General features: G+C 37.5%; 1 protein-coding gene across 1 annotated transcript in view; it reads right to left on the bottom strand.

Moving 5' to 3' along the window:
• Positions 1–11801: 11801 nt before the first annotated feature.
• BASP1 (brain abundant membrane attached signal protein 1) overlaps positions 11802–15575 on the bottom strand; it is an 81250-nt gene continuing 77476 nt past the window's right edge. Inside the window, exon 2 of the mRNA XM_072605465.1 lies at positions 11802–13412. Within this exon, the coding sequence (XP_072461566.1) occupies positions 12698–13402 (705 nt within the window). The 5' untranslated portion in view covers positions 13403–13412 and the 3' untranslated portion in view covers positions 11802–12697. The remainder of the gene's footprint in view (positions 13413–15575) is intronic.

Genomic DNA, 15575 nt, shown 5'->3' with positions numbered 1-15575 from the left:
AAACCAATATTTTCATGTGTTAAAAATTAAATTAGTTTCCTAGTCAATTGCCACACAGTTGTGAAGACAGTTGAAAACTCCATGCTACATCCAGTCTTATGTGTGCATCTATTATAGACCTCCACTGCTTAGAAACATACAATAAGGGTGTCCATCTCTCTTTGGGAAATATAAAAGGTTATTCTGTTCTTCATTTAGTGATGAGAATGTGGCTGCATTGCTCCATGTACAGTGTTGTTCTCATGAATAAGCAGAGTATGTAAGGTGTCTATACGCTTTGGTTTGAGGTACGGGTGGGGTGCTAGAAACCCTGTTCCAAACATGCTCATCTGATACCCTCCTTTTTAAGTTGCATCCCCATACTACTCCCACTGGAACTGTAACACCTACATGAAGAAGGAGCCCTTCTCCTTCCTAGATTCATTCCAACCTGGTTTATCCACATTTTAAAACAATTCACTCATTCCATTGAACCTCAGTCTCAATTTACAAAAAACTCCCTTCCATCCTTGAACTTTCCAACCATGATTTCTTCCACTCCCTTCCTTGAACTGAAACCCAAGGACAACACATTCATCACTTAATAAAAAAGTGTTTATTATGTGCGTACTATGTACCAGGCACTGTGCTAAGTACTGGAGATACAAAAAGAAGCTATATACAGAATAAATGGGAAATAATTAATGGAGGGAAGGCACTAGAATTAAGAAGGGTTAGGGAAGGCTTCCTATAAAAGGTGAGATTTTAGCTGGGACTTAAAGAAAGACAGGGAGGTCAGTAGTCAGTGAAGGAGGGAGAGTGTTCAGTGCTCCAGCAAGAGAGAATAGTTTGAGCCAAGGGCTGAGTATCTTATCTGTGGAACAGCCAGGGGGCCAGTGTCACTGGATTGAAGAGTATATGTTGGAGAATGAGTTGTAAGTGGACTAGAAAGGTAGGAGGGGGCTAACTTATGAAATCTTAAAAAGTCAAAGTGAGCATTTTTTTTGCTTCTATAGGCAAAAGGAAGCCACTGGAGTGTACTGAGTGTGTGAATAGGGTGGTAGTGGTGACATGATTGGACCTCCATTTTAGGAAGGTCACTTTACTGGCTGAATGGAGGATGGATTAGAGTGGGAAAAGACTTGAGGCTGACAGACCCACCAACAGGCTATTGCAATAGTCAAGGCTTGAAGTGACAAGAGCTTGTACTCCAGTGGAGTCAGAGGAGAAATGAGGGTATATTTGTGAGATGCTGCAAAGGGGAAATAGGATTCCTCTCTATAAATGACCCATTCTTTCATTCCCCCAACTCATAGGCCCCTAAAGGAAGCATTGCCATTCTCTTCATTCTCTATTGCCTCATTCAGACCATTCCTCTACCACCATCAATCCTTTTATTCCTTTTGAAATGGATTTCATGCAGAGGTCAGAATGGATAATGTAGAAAGTTTTGATTCCATGAAGAATGAAGAAAATAGAGAGGGACTAGGTAAAGAATGGGAGCCATGAAGTAGAGAATGATGTCTAGAGCAGTCAGAAAGAGAGAATGAATAAAGAGACTGAAAGAAATTTTCTCTTAAGGGGAGCACAAAAAATGAAATAGGACTAATTGAAGAGGAAGAGGGAATCTACTTGATGGACAGGAAAAATTAAACAACCAGATAAAAGTAGAAAAGAATCTAATAAGAAATTAATTCCATAATATCCATTTATAGCATCCCCTTCCCATCCTTGCTGTCATCATCTAATGATCCTCAAGTCACTCTCCAAAAATCATCAATGACTTGTAGTCTTAATCTATACCTTATGCCCTAGGGAAATAAATTATAACAGAATTTGTATTTGTATTCATGTTGATTAACCCCTCTAACAACCTTACTGCACAATTCATCAAATGTCCCACCTCCAAATTCCTCCCCCTTGTCCACCTCACACCTTCCCAGGGAATTATATACCTGGGAATTTGAAATTCCAATCTTTGACTATACACACTCCACTACCCTGTCACTTCTCCCATTCTCTCACAACACTAAATCTACTCTTTGCTCTTATAATCACCCTCGGTCCTTTGGCTCAGCTTTTCCTCCCCCAATTGATCTCTCCTCAGTTTTCGTGGATTTTCATACACAGCCTTGACCTCTGAGCTCCACTTTAATATTTAATTACCTATTGCCATAAAATCACCTGTACCCTATCTTGACCCTCTGCCAATCCCAACTGATTAATCTTTATCTTGGTAATCCCCACCATTCGTTTCTCAGTCTTTATTTTCCAGATGCTAAGCACTGCTGTAGAAAATGAAGTCAACCTAACATCACCCACTACAAACTGATGCTATATTATATCATCTTCTATATATATCATCTTCTCTTTCTTCCCACCATCAATAAGATAATACAATCCTTCATTAACATCCACTTGGATTTAGTTCAAAAGCTTTCCAACAGGTTTTTCCCACCTCTACTCTCTTGCTGCTCCAATCTACCCTCCATATTCATCTTCTTTAAGAATATATATGATCAAAACCCATCTCTGCTCAAAAGTATTCTGGTGTTCTTTATTGTCCACCAAACGAAAAATGAATTCTTGCCAGGTATTTAAACTCTCCATGCTTTAAAGCTATTTATTCTGCCTTTCTAATGTTACTTAATTTTATTCTCCTTCCATATAGTCTATAAATATGAACACTGGTGGGGCTGTTTTTTTCCCCAAACATGTCCTATATTTTCTCTCAAATTTATCCTTTCATTATATTATTTGTACTTAGTTATGCATGTTGTTTCCTGAGCTCCTTGACAGCATGGACAGTCTTTTGTCTTTCTTTGTATCCCCAGTACTTAGTTCAGTGTCTGACACATAGTAGGTTCTCGTTCTTTCTCTCTCTTTTCTCGCTCTCTCTTTCTGTCCCTCTCTGCCTCTGTCTCTCTCTCTCTCTCTCTCTGTGTCTCTCTCTCTCCCCACACACACCCCCTTATTGTGGTGAAATAAATTGTGAAATTTGTATCTATTCTTTAATACCCAACCCGGGGCAGCTAGGTGGTGCAGTGGATAGAGCACCAGTGCAGGAGTCAGGAGGACCTGAGTTCAAATGTCACCTTAGACACTTGACACTCACTAGCTGTGTGACCTTGGGCAAGTCACTTAACCCCAATTGCCTCATCCTGGGTCATCTCCAGTCATCCTGATGAATATGTGGTCACTGGATTCAGATGACTCTGGAGGAGAAGTGAGCCTGGTGACCTGCACAGCCCTCACTCACTCAAAACAGTCAAGTGCAAGTCATGTCATCATTTCTCTGATGGCATGGTCTTCCACAACAAAGGACGAACACACACCTCACCCAACCCAAATGTTACCTCCTCCGTAACACTTCTAGGATACCACATAGTTTGGTATTGTCATGCTATATATTATATTCATCTATGTGAATCTAATCCCCTCAAGAGATTGCAAGCACCATAAGGGGAAACCATTTATAGTTGTTTAAATGAAAATAATTTGAGAAAGATAACACCTCAAGGTTTATAAATAGGTTCTTTAGGTTCTTTCCCAGAAAGCAGGTTTTAAGTAGCCACTTAAAGAACATGGAAGCATTAGGGTGATTCCCAAGGGAAACATGAATTCACTCACTAATTCATGGCCCATTCATTGTGTATAATGAGTGACCTAATTTGATAATCTAGTTCTGTGATTCTAATGGTGCGATTGATAGGGTGGTAAGCTCAATCAGGGAGACTTGCATTCAAACCCTGCCTCAGATACCTGCCAGCTATGTGACTATGGGCATGTCCTTTAACTTCTTAGCCTCAGTTTTCTCATCTATAAAATGAAGGTCATAATATCACCTACTTCCCAGGATTGTTGTGAGGACAAAGTGAGATACAGATTAAAGTGCCTTGCCAACCACCTTAAAGCACCATATGAATACCAGCTACCTAGCTAGCAGTATCAGTAATAGCAGTAGCTGCTAGCAGGTGCAGTACACCTGTAAGAAGACTTGGCCTCAGACACATAACTAGCTGTGTGATCCTGAGGAAGTCATTTAACCTCTGCCTCAGTTTCCTCAACTGTAAAATGGGGACAATAATAGTACCTGACTGCCAAAGTGGGTTAGAAGGATTAAATGAAATATTGATAAAGTGCTTTACCTGGCCCCTGGAACATGGTAAGTGCTTAAAAATACTTTTTCTTTTCCACTCTCCCTCCAGCTCCAGCACCAGCAATAATAGTAGTGGTAGTGTGGTAGTAGTGGCCTGTGTGTTTGTCCTTCATTGCCAAAGAAGACCACGCCATCAGAGAAATAATGACAAGACTTGCACTTGACTTTGTTTTGAATGAGGGAGGGCTGTGCAGGTCACCAGCCTCACTTCTCCTCCAGGGCCATCTGAATCCAGTGACCAGATATTCACCAGGATGACTGGAGATGACCCAGGATGAGGCAATTGGGGTTAAGTGACTTGCCCTCACACAGCTAGTGCCAAGTGTCTGAGGTGAAATTTGAACTCAGGTCCTCCTGACTCCTGCACTGGTGCTCTATCCACTACACCACCTAGCTGCCCCTGGTAGTAGTAATACTTGCTTAGAAAAGAGAAAATAGAGTGGAGAAAAGATGTAGAAAGGGCAGACTGGGAATACCAAAGATTAATTTTACTACAGTTTGGCCTAGGAGTAACCCTACAAAGATCTTTTTTTTCTTTTAAAACAAGAAAAATTTTACATATACTTGGAAATTTACTTTAAACTTCATTTTATTTTTATTACCTACTATGGAATACAGTTTCTTTGCCCTCCAAATATATGATCCCATTCTGACATGCTTGGGCACACATTACTCCAATAAGAATGTCTAAAAAAAACTCTACTCCCAAGGAAAATACTATCTTAGGGACAAAAAGTAAGGAATTAAAATAGCTCTAGGATGACCTGAAATTGGGACACAATTTTTATTTGTTTGTTTCTTTACCTAATGATAAATGAAAGAAGGTAAAATGGCACCTGGTTCATTCCATTGATTGGGGGGGGAGGGGTGACTCTTGATAAAAATGTGAACAAGTTCCTCCTCGGGGCCTTTCCGCTGTCTTATCTCCCTCCTTTCATCCCTTACCACTCCTTAACCAGCACCTGTGATTTCATGTGGCTGAGATCCCTTGTAAAAGGAATTATAGGAATCACTAACACCTTTGCTGAATTATTTCCCTAGAAATATTTGCATTTCGAAGAAGGATTCATCTAGGAATGAATTTGTAGTAGTAGAGCAGCAGATATTAAGGTACCTGGGCATCAGGGATATCTGGGGGCCACACTCAGACTATATAAGGGGCTGGTATCTGAGTCTTGTTGAGAGAATATGAGTCAATATGAGGAGACACTGATGAGTTTAGAGTATCTAGTGGAGGGCAACTCACACAGAGGGCTTAAGTTCAGATAAGGGGAATCCATTGAAGGAACTGGAATCATTTAGCCTACAGGATTTAAGGGCACACCCAATAACTATCTTCAAATATTAAAAGGAAGGAATATCAGCTGAGAAAGGCAGGAAGACTGAAAGACTCCTTGTCAAGAATGCTGTAGATCAGATTTGTGTTCTGTACCTATGGTATGGATTGAAGGAGAAAGTCTTTGGAGTCCTTTCCAACTCAGATTCCTTGAAGTCATGTTTTAATTCACACACTAAGTGTCAGGGCAGCATTAATCATAGAATATTAACTCTATAAGGACAGATGCAGAAATGGCTAAAGAGCGATCCATATGGAATGGACTGAAGCCAAGGTCATGCCTTCAAATAAGAATTTTTTTAAAGGCAAAAATTATTTGTAAAAGCCAGGACCAAAAGAGAAAAAGAAAGTGAAAGGATTTAAGCCTCGAAAGGAGATTTCTCATTGAGGAAACTCACCTTAAGAACGTAATCCTATGGAGGTTAATTTCTATGCCCTTTTATTAATGACTCACAACTCTAGTGATTAATAGTTTACAAGATGTTTTCCTCACAACAACCCTGTGAGGTAGGTTTTAATTTCATGCCGTTATTCCCAAAACCTCATGTATAAGTGTCCAACAGCCCCTTAGATTTTGAGACAGAAACAAAGTCTTCAGATTCTAAAATGTGGATATTCTCCTTTCAACTCATACAGAGGCCTTAGAAATGAATGCTAGCAATAGTTAAATTCACTTTCGCTAGCACAATTGAAAAGTTAATATATTTTCATCAGAAAAAAAGGAAAAAAACCCTATATGTTCCAAAATATTCATTGTGGCAAATTGCATAGTGGCAAAATATTATGGTGGCAAAGAACTGGAAATTGAGGGGATGCCCATTAATTGGGGAATGGCTAAACAAGTTATGGTTTATGAATATGATGAAATACTACTATGCTGTAAGAAATGATGAGCTGGTTGTTTTTAGAAAACCATGGGAAGACTTGTATGAAATAACGAAAAGTAAAGTGAGAAGAAACAAAAGAATTATATATGGTAAAAAAAAAAAAACTAATATTGTTTGAAGAATTATTGTGAACAACCAGGTTTTTCTGAGTACTTTAAATGCTTAGATCACCTGTAAAGGACTTATGAAGGAAGATGTTTTTTTCCTCCAGAGAAAGAACTGATAAATAGACGTATGCAAAGTATGGTTTTACATATGTTTACAAATCTGTGTCAAATGGTGACCTTCTCCAGTGTGGGGGTGTGGAGGGAAACAATTCAGAACTTAAAATGTAACAATATATAAACAGGAAAAAAAAGGAAAAAATTCACTTTTACTAGCAGAAGTGAAAAATTAATATGCTGTTTTATAATGACTTTTAAGTCAGGGAAATAAATTAAATTTTACAATCTTAATTTTAACACTTATACTTAATACTCTCTTCTATTGTCCCAAAATATATGGATTAAATCCAAGGGAGTTTTAAATGTCCCTATAACCCAGTCCTGCTTTTTAAAAATGGGCTGAGAAACATGCACTTGTTTGGTATAAAATCCAAAGAAATGAGAGAGGTGTGTACATGACTTTCTAGCTCACCAGGACTAAGAGTTTTGGAAAGATGAAATTTGATTTTTTCTACTATTGGTGTTTATAGAATTTTAAGAAATTAAAGAGTGGGAGTGGGGAGTAGGGAATGGTTCTTATTTCATCTGGGTACCTTCTTGATTTCCCAAAGGCTCACCAAACCAAAATGGTGACAGACTGCTGCATTTTTCTACCTTAGTTACTTCTAAGAAAGCATCTAAGGTTGTAATCGCTACCTCTCTAGGAGGGAGGAAATAATTTAAAAGAGCATGTGCTACTATAAAAATTAATTTAAAGTTGCTAGTAGGAAATCTTAGTAAATGGATTAGACAAAAGAAGAAATGGAAAAGAATGAATGGGAAAACTTCAATAAGATAAAATGGAGTTCTGACTCCAATCACAAAAATAACCAGCTTGTACTATATATATGTTAACTTGAAACCCACATCTCATCATTGTAGCCTATACTTTTATGCCTTCGTCTGAAAAGAACAATTTGTTCCAAATTTCAAGAGCCTTTTGACCCCTGAAAGGACAGACAGCAGACTAGGTAGACAGCAATGTACATTCTCTATATTCCCAAAGATTAAAAAAAAAAAAAAAAAAGTTTTAAAGAATTTGCATAACATTCAGACTTTAGTGTGTTGGAGTGGGTGGTTCTGGCTCAGTGTTAAGCTCTATTCTTGGGGTTGTTTTTTGTTGGTGATGGTGGGGTTTTTTTTCAGAGGGCAACACTAACAGCACTAACACACCATGGCAATTTGGGAATTGTTCACTGCTAGGTATAGCATTGGGACTTTCCAAGTTTTTTGTTGTTTTTTTTCCTGATAGAAAGACACTGTTTCAGTTCATCTAGGACATAGGATTCTTTCAACGAAACTTCACATTCTTATTCTCTCCATGTCATCCTTCAGTTGCATTTGTCACCACGAAGAATTGGACTACCTTTAAAAATAAAATATTAGTCTGCAGAACTTTGTTTTCATAATTACAGTCCTCATAAACTTGCCACTTGGAATAACTTTACCCTACTAAACTTGGAACTCTTTGAGGACAGGAACTCTTTGGTTTTCTTAAAATTCTTGAAACAATGTAGCATGTGATCATGACTTGCAGCCTGTTTAGAATTTTTATTTAAAGTTGGAGAACTCTATTTCAAGTGTATTACATGTATTATGGGGAAAATTGGTAAATTTGCTGAGATTGTTCCATGTCACCAATAACTTTATTGTTTTTTAAGTGGAATATACTGAACTGTGAACATATCTGATGCCTAGAACCTGACAAGGTGTCATTTATAACCTGTGCACCATTACAGGAAGCAAACTTGTAAATGAATCTCCTATCTTGGATACCTTCCCTCCCCTTCTTTTGTATTCAAATTGCTGCAGTATTAAGAGATTACTTACTACCTGGATTCATTTTCTGAGTACTTCAACTTTTCTTTAATGTGAGACTAAAAAAAAAAAAACATTATCAAGGTCACATAGGGAGTATTCTCTGAATTCAGCAAAACTGGTCCACATTGCTTCATCAACATTTTCATTTGTCAGTTTTGCAAGTCAGTCCTCTTATGGGGGGTTGGCGGGGGAGAAGAAATAGGCACATAGCATAGGACACATTAATTTAGAAAAATGAAAAATGCTTGGAAAGTGAACTTGCTCTGGACACAAAAGATATACTGGAGAAGAAATATGTTAGTTACATCTATATTGCCCTTATCTGCCAATAAAGTAGATTTTGATAAGTGGTTCTATTTCCTGTGTATTTCTTTCTCAGTGAAGTTTCATAGATTTCAGAGGTTAGTCATGAGACCTAAAGATCAATTTCAAGATATGTTTTTCTTAATAATTTTATCAACTTAACACATCAAAAATTAAAAGAAGCAGAGAGGAAAATAACTGTAAATGTGTCTGGACTTAAAAATTATCTTAGACTGTGAATTTAAAATAATTACATCCTTTAGAAGAACAATTGATCTTTTCATAACATTTCTCCTTTGCTTTACTTTGACTTTTACATTGACTTATGTCAATATCAATCTAAATCAAGCAAATTTAAATGTTTTTTACACAGATACATGTAAAGTTCTATTATACAGTAGTTTTGTCATCCAACACAAGAATAAAAGACAATACCACTCCACAACAATTGGTAGTACTGTGCTCATTTTACTAAGTGTTGGTATATTTCTTATTAAAAATAGAAGAAGTTTAGCAAATGGCTTTAGAATTAGCTTGAAATTCTTAAAGGCAAAACTAGAGAACAAATAATGGAAGTTTAATTTTTTTCAACACTGAGAAAAAAAAAAGATGGATCAAAAGTCTCAGTCAATCTTACATAAGAAATGGTGGTAGGGACCAGAAACAAGTGATGCCTTAATAAGTCTTCCAGTAACAAAATTGGCTTGCAATTTTGCAAATGTGCTAAGAGCTAATTTCCATCTTTTCTTTCATGTTGGTATTGATGGAGAAGCCTGCTCTGCCACAGGCCTCTTGACTGGGGTGTCAGTCCCAGGTACATCCATGTTACACCCTAAGGTGTAACATTCCCCTACCTACACAAGCAAAGTAATTGACCCTACTTGAAAGAAATACAGGTCTCATAAAACATCCAGATTATATCCACATTATTTCTGCCTTGGAGAGTTTCTTCTCAGAGTGAGTATGTCACTGGGCAATATTCTTTTCATCAGTATGATATAGCTACATATAAATTACATAACTACATAATATTTTTAATGATTCTGATTTGAAAGAGCCTATACATACATCTTAATTCCATCCCCATCAATTTAAAATTAGATCTTGTAATTTGCTTAAAGAATGACTCCAGCAAAAAAAAAAAAAATTAACTTTCAAAGCTGTCAAAGAGAGATGGCACCCAATTCTATTTTTATTTTCTTGACTTAAAAGATCCAAACCATATTTGCAAAATTCACTAAGGAAAAAGTTTTTCAAAAGTTTCTAATTATGTCTTTAAAATCCATGGGGGAAACATCTAAGTATAAAAAGAGCTCTGCATTTGTAAAAATAAAAAAAAAAATCTTAATTTATAACTCTCTACCTGGGATACACTGACACAGTCATTAACTTTACTGAGCCTCTGTTTTCTTATCTATAAAATAAGGGGGTTGGGTTAAATCATCTCTAATGCCACTTCCAGCAAGAGATCCTAAGTTTTGGCTAAATTTGACAAATAGCATTAATAGGAAAATTAGAGAGAATTAACACTGACAAATATGGCCCAATAAGTTGGGTAATTGCAATGATAAAGTTTTGGGTGAATTTGCTCCTATTATAAAAGCAAAAATCTTAAAAATTCAAACCACTTATTAGAGTACATGCATCAAAATGTAGCTTCTTCTGCAGACTGATGTGCAGAACTTTTTATGGGTCACTGTGCAATACAAATTAACAAGGCCTTACTGGTGTACTGCCTTTGTCCACTAAGAAACTGGGGTTCACTATACAAGATTGGCTAAAAGGGCATGCACTGTGAATAAGATGACTAAGGTTCCAAGACCCATTTTGCCACTAACTGAATGACTCTGGGTGATTCAACTGCTCAAGCCTCAGCTTTCTCATGTGAAAAACAAAGTGACTAGTCCAAAATGTTGTGAAGTAGCAGTCTGGGCATTCCCCTTTCTAAAAAGAGCTGTCTGAAGGCTTCATTTGTTTAACCAGTTCTTGTTTGCTTGTGCTTACATGCACTGTGAATTCAAATTAATTTTAATACAGACTTAAGGACCCAGTGTTTTGAAGATTATTAAAAGGCCTAAAATGAACCATTCTTGGCTTGCTATTTCCGTATTTTCAACATCTAAGGATAGCATCTAGGGAAAGGCAGAGTCAGCTAAGAAATATTCCTAAGTCAATATTCCTTGTCAACTCCTCCTTCAGGATTTTATTTAAAATATTTGACAGAAATGCTAATTTGAGATCATCTTGAAAGTGGGAAAGTAAGTCAAGTACTGAAGTGGTTTTTTTTAAAAATGCAATTTCATCAGGTAGCACATAACATGCAAAACTAGAAAAGTCTATGTTGAAATGCAATGTACCTTTGAATGCAAGCTTGCAAATTTAGCTATATGAGCTTTCACTAAGCTCACATAGGCAAAAGGATACACCAGAGAAGAATATTAAAGTTTGTTTCTTTTTAAGTTGAAAATATTCAATATTATTTTAATTCTCATTTGATATCAGTGGAAGCTAGCATCTTGAGAATCATCTTAAAATGAAAAACTCTTCATATTTTTTCATAGTTGAAAAAAGTTCCTATTGTGTACCTGTTTACTTGTGCTTCTTCTGCTTACTGTGGTTACTAACAAAAGGTACAGCACCAGATTTTTATCCTCTACCCCATAGGCAGAGTTGGTTGAAGGTCGGTTGAAAAGGTAGGTTGAAAATAGTGGAGTTCAAGATGTTTTTGTTTTCCTGGGAATGGTGATACATGTTACCACACAAGCATAACGCTGCTGTACATCAGCATCCGACACCTGGAGAATATGCTATCATGGCCTAAAACGTTCATCCATCTTCCCCCTCTTTTTCTCCTTATGCTAACTAAACAGCACCCAAATGTAAAATCCACTTCTCCTACACCCTAGAATTCCTTTCTTCCAAGTCATCAAATTTGCTTCAGTGTTCATTAAGACTCACTGATTTTTCATTAACATGACATTCAGCATGACCAATTTGTTTTCTCAGTCTGTGGACATTGTTTTGTGATGCAATATTGTGTTCATCCCAGGGGCAGTTCTATTACAAGAATATCTCAAGAAAAAGAAAACCTAAACAAAACTAACAGCCTGTACAACTTTTTAAATTATTTAACTTTATTACTGTTGCACCATTTATACAATTACATATAATTTCAATGCATCCATTGTACATTTTGTTTTTTTCTTGGTTTTTTGTGTATTTTTTTCATTTTCCAATGAGTGGTGTGTTGGTGTCTGTGACACAGAATGGAAGAGAAACTGGAACTGCAATGAACGCAGATTTTTTTTTCATTTCCACTGACCAATAAACAGAACTACAGGTGCACCCAACCACAGACATGCATTAACTCGTCATGAGAAATCTAGGTAGGCTAAGTAGAATGAGAATGTTTGTTACTCCCAAAAATATCTGGAGAGGAAGAATGGAGGATTGGCATTGAGAAAAAATGTGGACAGCTAAGTGGGTACTGTCTGAAAGTTGGCATTCATCCACAGCATTAAAAAAATATCAAAATAAGAAAGGCTGCAAATTAAAAAAAAAAAAACCACACAGAAAATACTGCTTTCATAAAGATCTGATTGCCTTGGCACAGGCCCTGTGGGCAGAATCAAACACATCACTCCCAAACCCTATTACAGAAGAAAAGAGATTTTGATATATCGGTGGAGTGCATCTAACAGCAGTTCAGGTACAAAAGATGTATTGTACTTTCAGACATCCATCTTTAAAATCCAGGACTTATTTGTAAAGTTGACTGAAGGTATATTAGATATTTCCCCACAAAAATACTATTTGGATTCTCTCCCCCACCCTCTCCCTCCCTCCCTTGATGGGATATCCTTTTTTGGGGGCAATACATATCATTATTTCAGGTTTGAAACAAGTTAGTATAGCTGGGGGGAAAAAAAGAGAGAGAGAGAGACACAGGTTGTTTTTAAGTGATTATTATTTCATTATTATTATTATTTTTTCCAATAGGCTGTCCATGTTACTCTTTCACTGCTATGGTTTGATCCGAATTCGCGGTCGGAGCCTCGGAAGGTTTAACCTCTTCTGCTGGGGCTGCAGGTTCCTGGGCCTTAGGTGTAGAGCTAGGGGCTTCCGCTGCTGCTGGGGTCTCCTTGGAAGAAGACACAGCTTCGCTAGGTTTTGAGTCTGAAGCTGGAGCCGCTTCACTTTTAGTTTCTTGGGTGACGGGAGCCTCAGTCTTTTTGGCTTCCCCTTCCTCTTTGCTCTTGTCATCTACTTTACTAGTTGCTGTGGCTTCTGAAGACTGGGAGACCTTTGCCTCAGTGCTAGGCACTGAAGTCTTAGAAGCATCACTACTGGCCGCTGGGGCAGAGGCAGGAGCCTGCTCCAGCTCAGTATCCTTCTGCGACTCCACCTTTCCATCAGGGACAGCCTCGGGTTTCTCAGGCTCTGATTTTGGAGCCTCTTCTTTGCCAGCCGCTGCGTCCTTCTCTGCTTCCTTATCTTCAGTCTTGTTAGCAGCGACCTGGGAATCTTTATCAGCCTTCTCCTCTTTGCTGCTCTCCTTCACGTCTGTGGTCTCTGCCACCGTCTGGGTCTCATCATTCTCCTTGGGAGTTTCTTCTTCCTCTGCACCAGCTCCTTCAGCCTTCTTATCTTTATCCTTGGCTTTCTCATCATTTACATTGTACCCCTTCTTCTTCTTGCTGAGCTTGCCTCCCATCTTTGGAGTTCTGCAACAGAAAAATAAAAAGAGATTTCTTTTTTTAGAGTGAGAAAACCAAAAGAGGCTTTAGTTTCAAAGGGAAACAAACGGCTCAGTTACACAAGCTACTGACCAGTCAGCTTGGTAGATAAGCTGAGTTCAAGTGCCAATGATTAGAAGCTAAGCTGTCAGTCTTAAAGGAAAATGAAACAAATTTGATTTTCAAGTTAGCAGTGAGCACCGCACTGTCTCTTCCAGTTAAAGCAAACACAAAGTATTGGAACCAGAAGCCTAAAATGGCAACAGCAGCCATCTTAGATTTAGTCTATAGCTAATCAGAAACTGCTCCATGCTTTAAAAATAGGCCTCTATATCAAAACCTCAAACTATGTATCAGAAATCATAATTTCCTTTTAAAAATCAATCCCAGAACAGTTGGATTCTTTAGAAGTTCTTATTCTTTCTCACACACAAAAATACATTTTCATGTATTTGAATACCTAGGCTAAAATAGAACAGAAGAGATTTAACCTACCCCGTAATTAACAAAGGACCTGTTAAAGTCAAACAATAGTTCAGGTCATTAAAAATAGAGTGTCTACTCCCACTATACTTAGTTTGTCAACTGGTGTAGATTTCTGTTCACTGCTTTTTTAAGAGTACTTCAGTTTTGGATAGAGGTTTAAAAAAAGTTAGTAAAAGAAAGCATATACCAATGAGATTTGGTGGGGGATAGAAATTCAAACCATATGCCAATTAAAAGATGAAGCCTATGGAAATCTTGCTCTCGTAGAAGTCATGTGCTAGTTTGTCACTTCTTTAGATACATCACCCATTAGTTTAGCTCAGAGGGAAGGAACCTGCAGCCAAGGCCACATGTGGCCTTCTAGGACCTTGGGTGCGGCCTTTTGATCCAGTCCAAGTTTTACAGAACAAAACCTTTTTATTAAGGGAATTTGTTCTGTGGTGTTTGGATTCAATCAAAGGGCTGCACTTGAGGACCTAGGGGGTCACATATGACCTAAAGTTCCCTACCCCTGGTTTTATTTAGATAGAGAGAGAGGAGAAAAAGAGAGAGAGAGAGAGATACACACACTCTATCATCACCAACAGCATTAATGAAGACTTATTATGTGCACCATTCTTGGTATTATGGGGATTACAGAATATAGACAAAATGATATCAACAATCAAAATGATAAGATAACATGAATTTGGAGTAAGATAGGGACTTTATGTGGTCATCTAATGTTCTCATTTTACAGATGAAGAAAATGTGGCTCAGAAAGACAGAGTAACTTGAATATTATTCACTTGTAAATTACCATAACCACAGAGCTATTAAGAGTGTCAAATTTAGGTTAGTGCTGACTCCAGATCTAGTACTTCTTACATTTCATTAGTGGCAGAAAAGACAGATGAACCCAAAGCCATTTCACCACTAAAAGGAAATGAAGTGGCGAACGAATGAACTACGTATCCATTTACCCTTTTTTCCCCTCAAAATCACTGCTTGACATTGATTAGAGCCTTAGCATTGGAAAGTGTCTTTGCTCAATTTGGTTCCCTAGTGTGAAACACAAATACACTTTCTTTATAAGGAGCTATAATTAAGGCAGAAGTCATTAAATAAATAATATGCCTTGAAATAGATATGAGTTTCTAACAACCTGATTTAATTTTTAACTGGCCTGGGTACATGTAGAGTCAGCAAATATGACTCTAGTTCTGATTGCTGGAGACATGACACTTGGCCACAGGACACTGCGCAAAGAAATGGAAAAACTGACAAGTCATGTTCACAATACTTCTCCTCATGCCCTAATAGAGCGCAAAATACTGACCTGGAAACTTCAGCTAGTAAAATGACATCAGGTCGCAGTGACTAACTACAAACTCGAAAACAGTACTCATACATACTTTGATGATAAAGGAATACAGATCAATACATATGTACAAAATTAGGTGTGGAAATGTATTTCTCTGGCCCCAGGAATTGCAGCATTGAGTTACTAAAATGTAATCCTAGTTGACTAAAAATTTGAATCTTGTTAAGACAAGTTAAGGTCACACACTATGCTTTTTTTTATATGTAAATGCCACACATAGCAAGGTAAGAAACATTAGTTACATTAATCAAATTGTACCCCCACTGCTTAATTTTTTAAGAAAACCACAGATTAAAACAGGA

This window comes from Notamacropus eugenii, chromosome 4 (genome assembly GCF_028372415.1).
Source record: "Notamacropus eugenii isolate mMacEug1 chromosome 4, mMacEug1.pri_v2, whole genome shotgun sequence".
Classification (NCBI taxonomy): Eukaryota; Metazoa; Chordata; class Mammalia; order Diprotodontia; family Macropodidae; genus Notamacropus; species Notamacropus eugenii.
The sequence above is the reverse complement of the archived record's forward strand: the minus strand, read 5'-3'. Positions and strand labels throughout refer to the sequence as shown.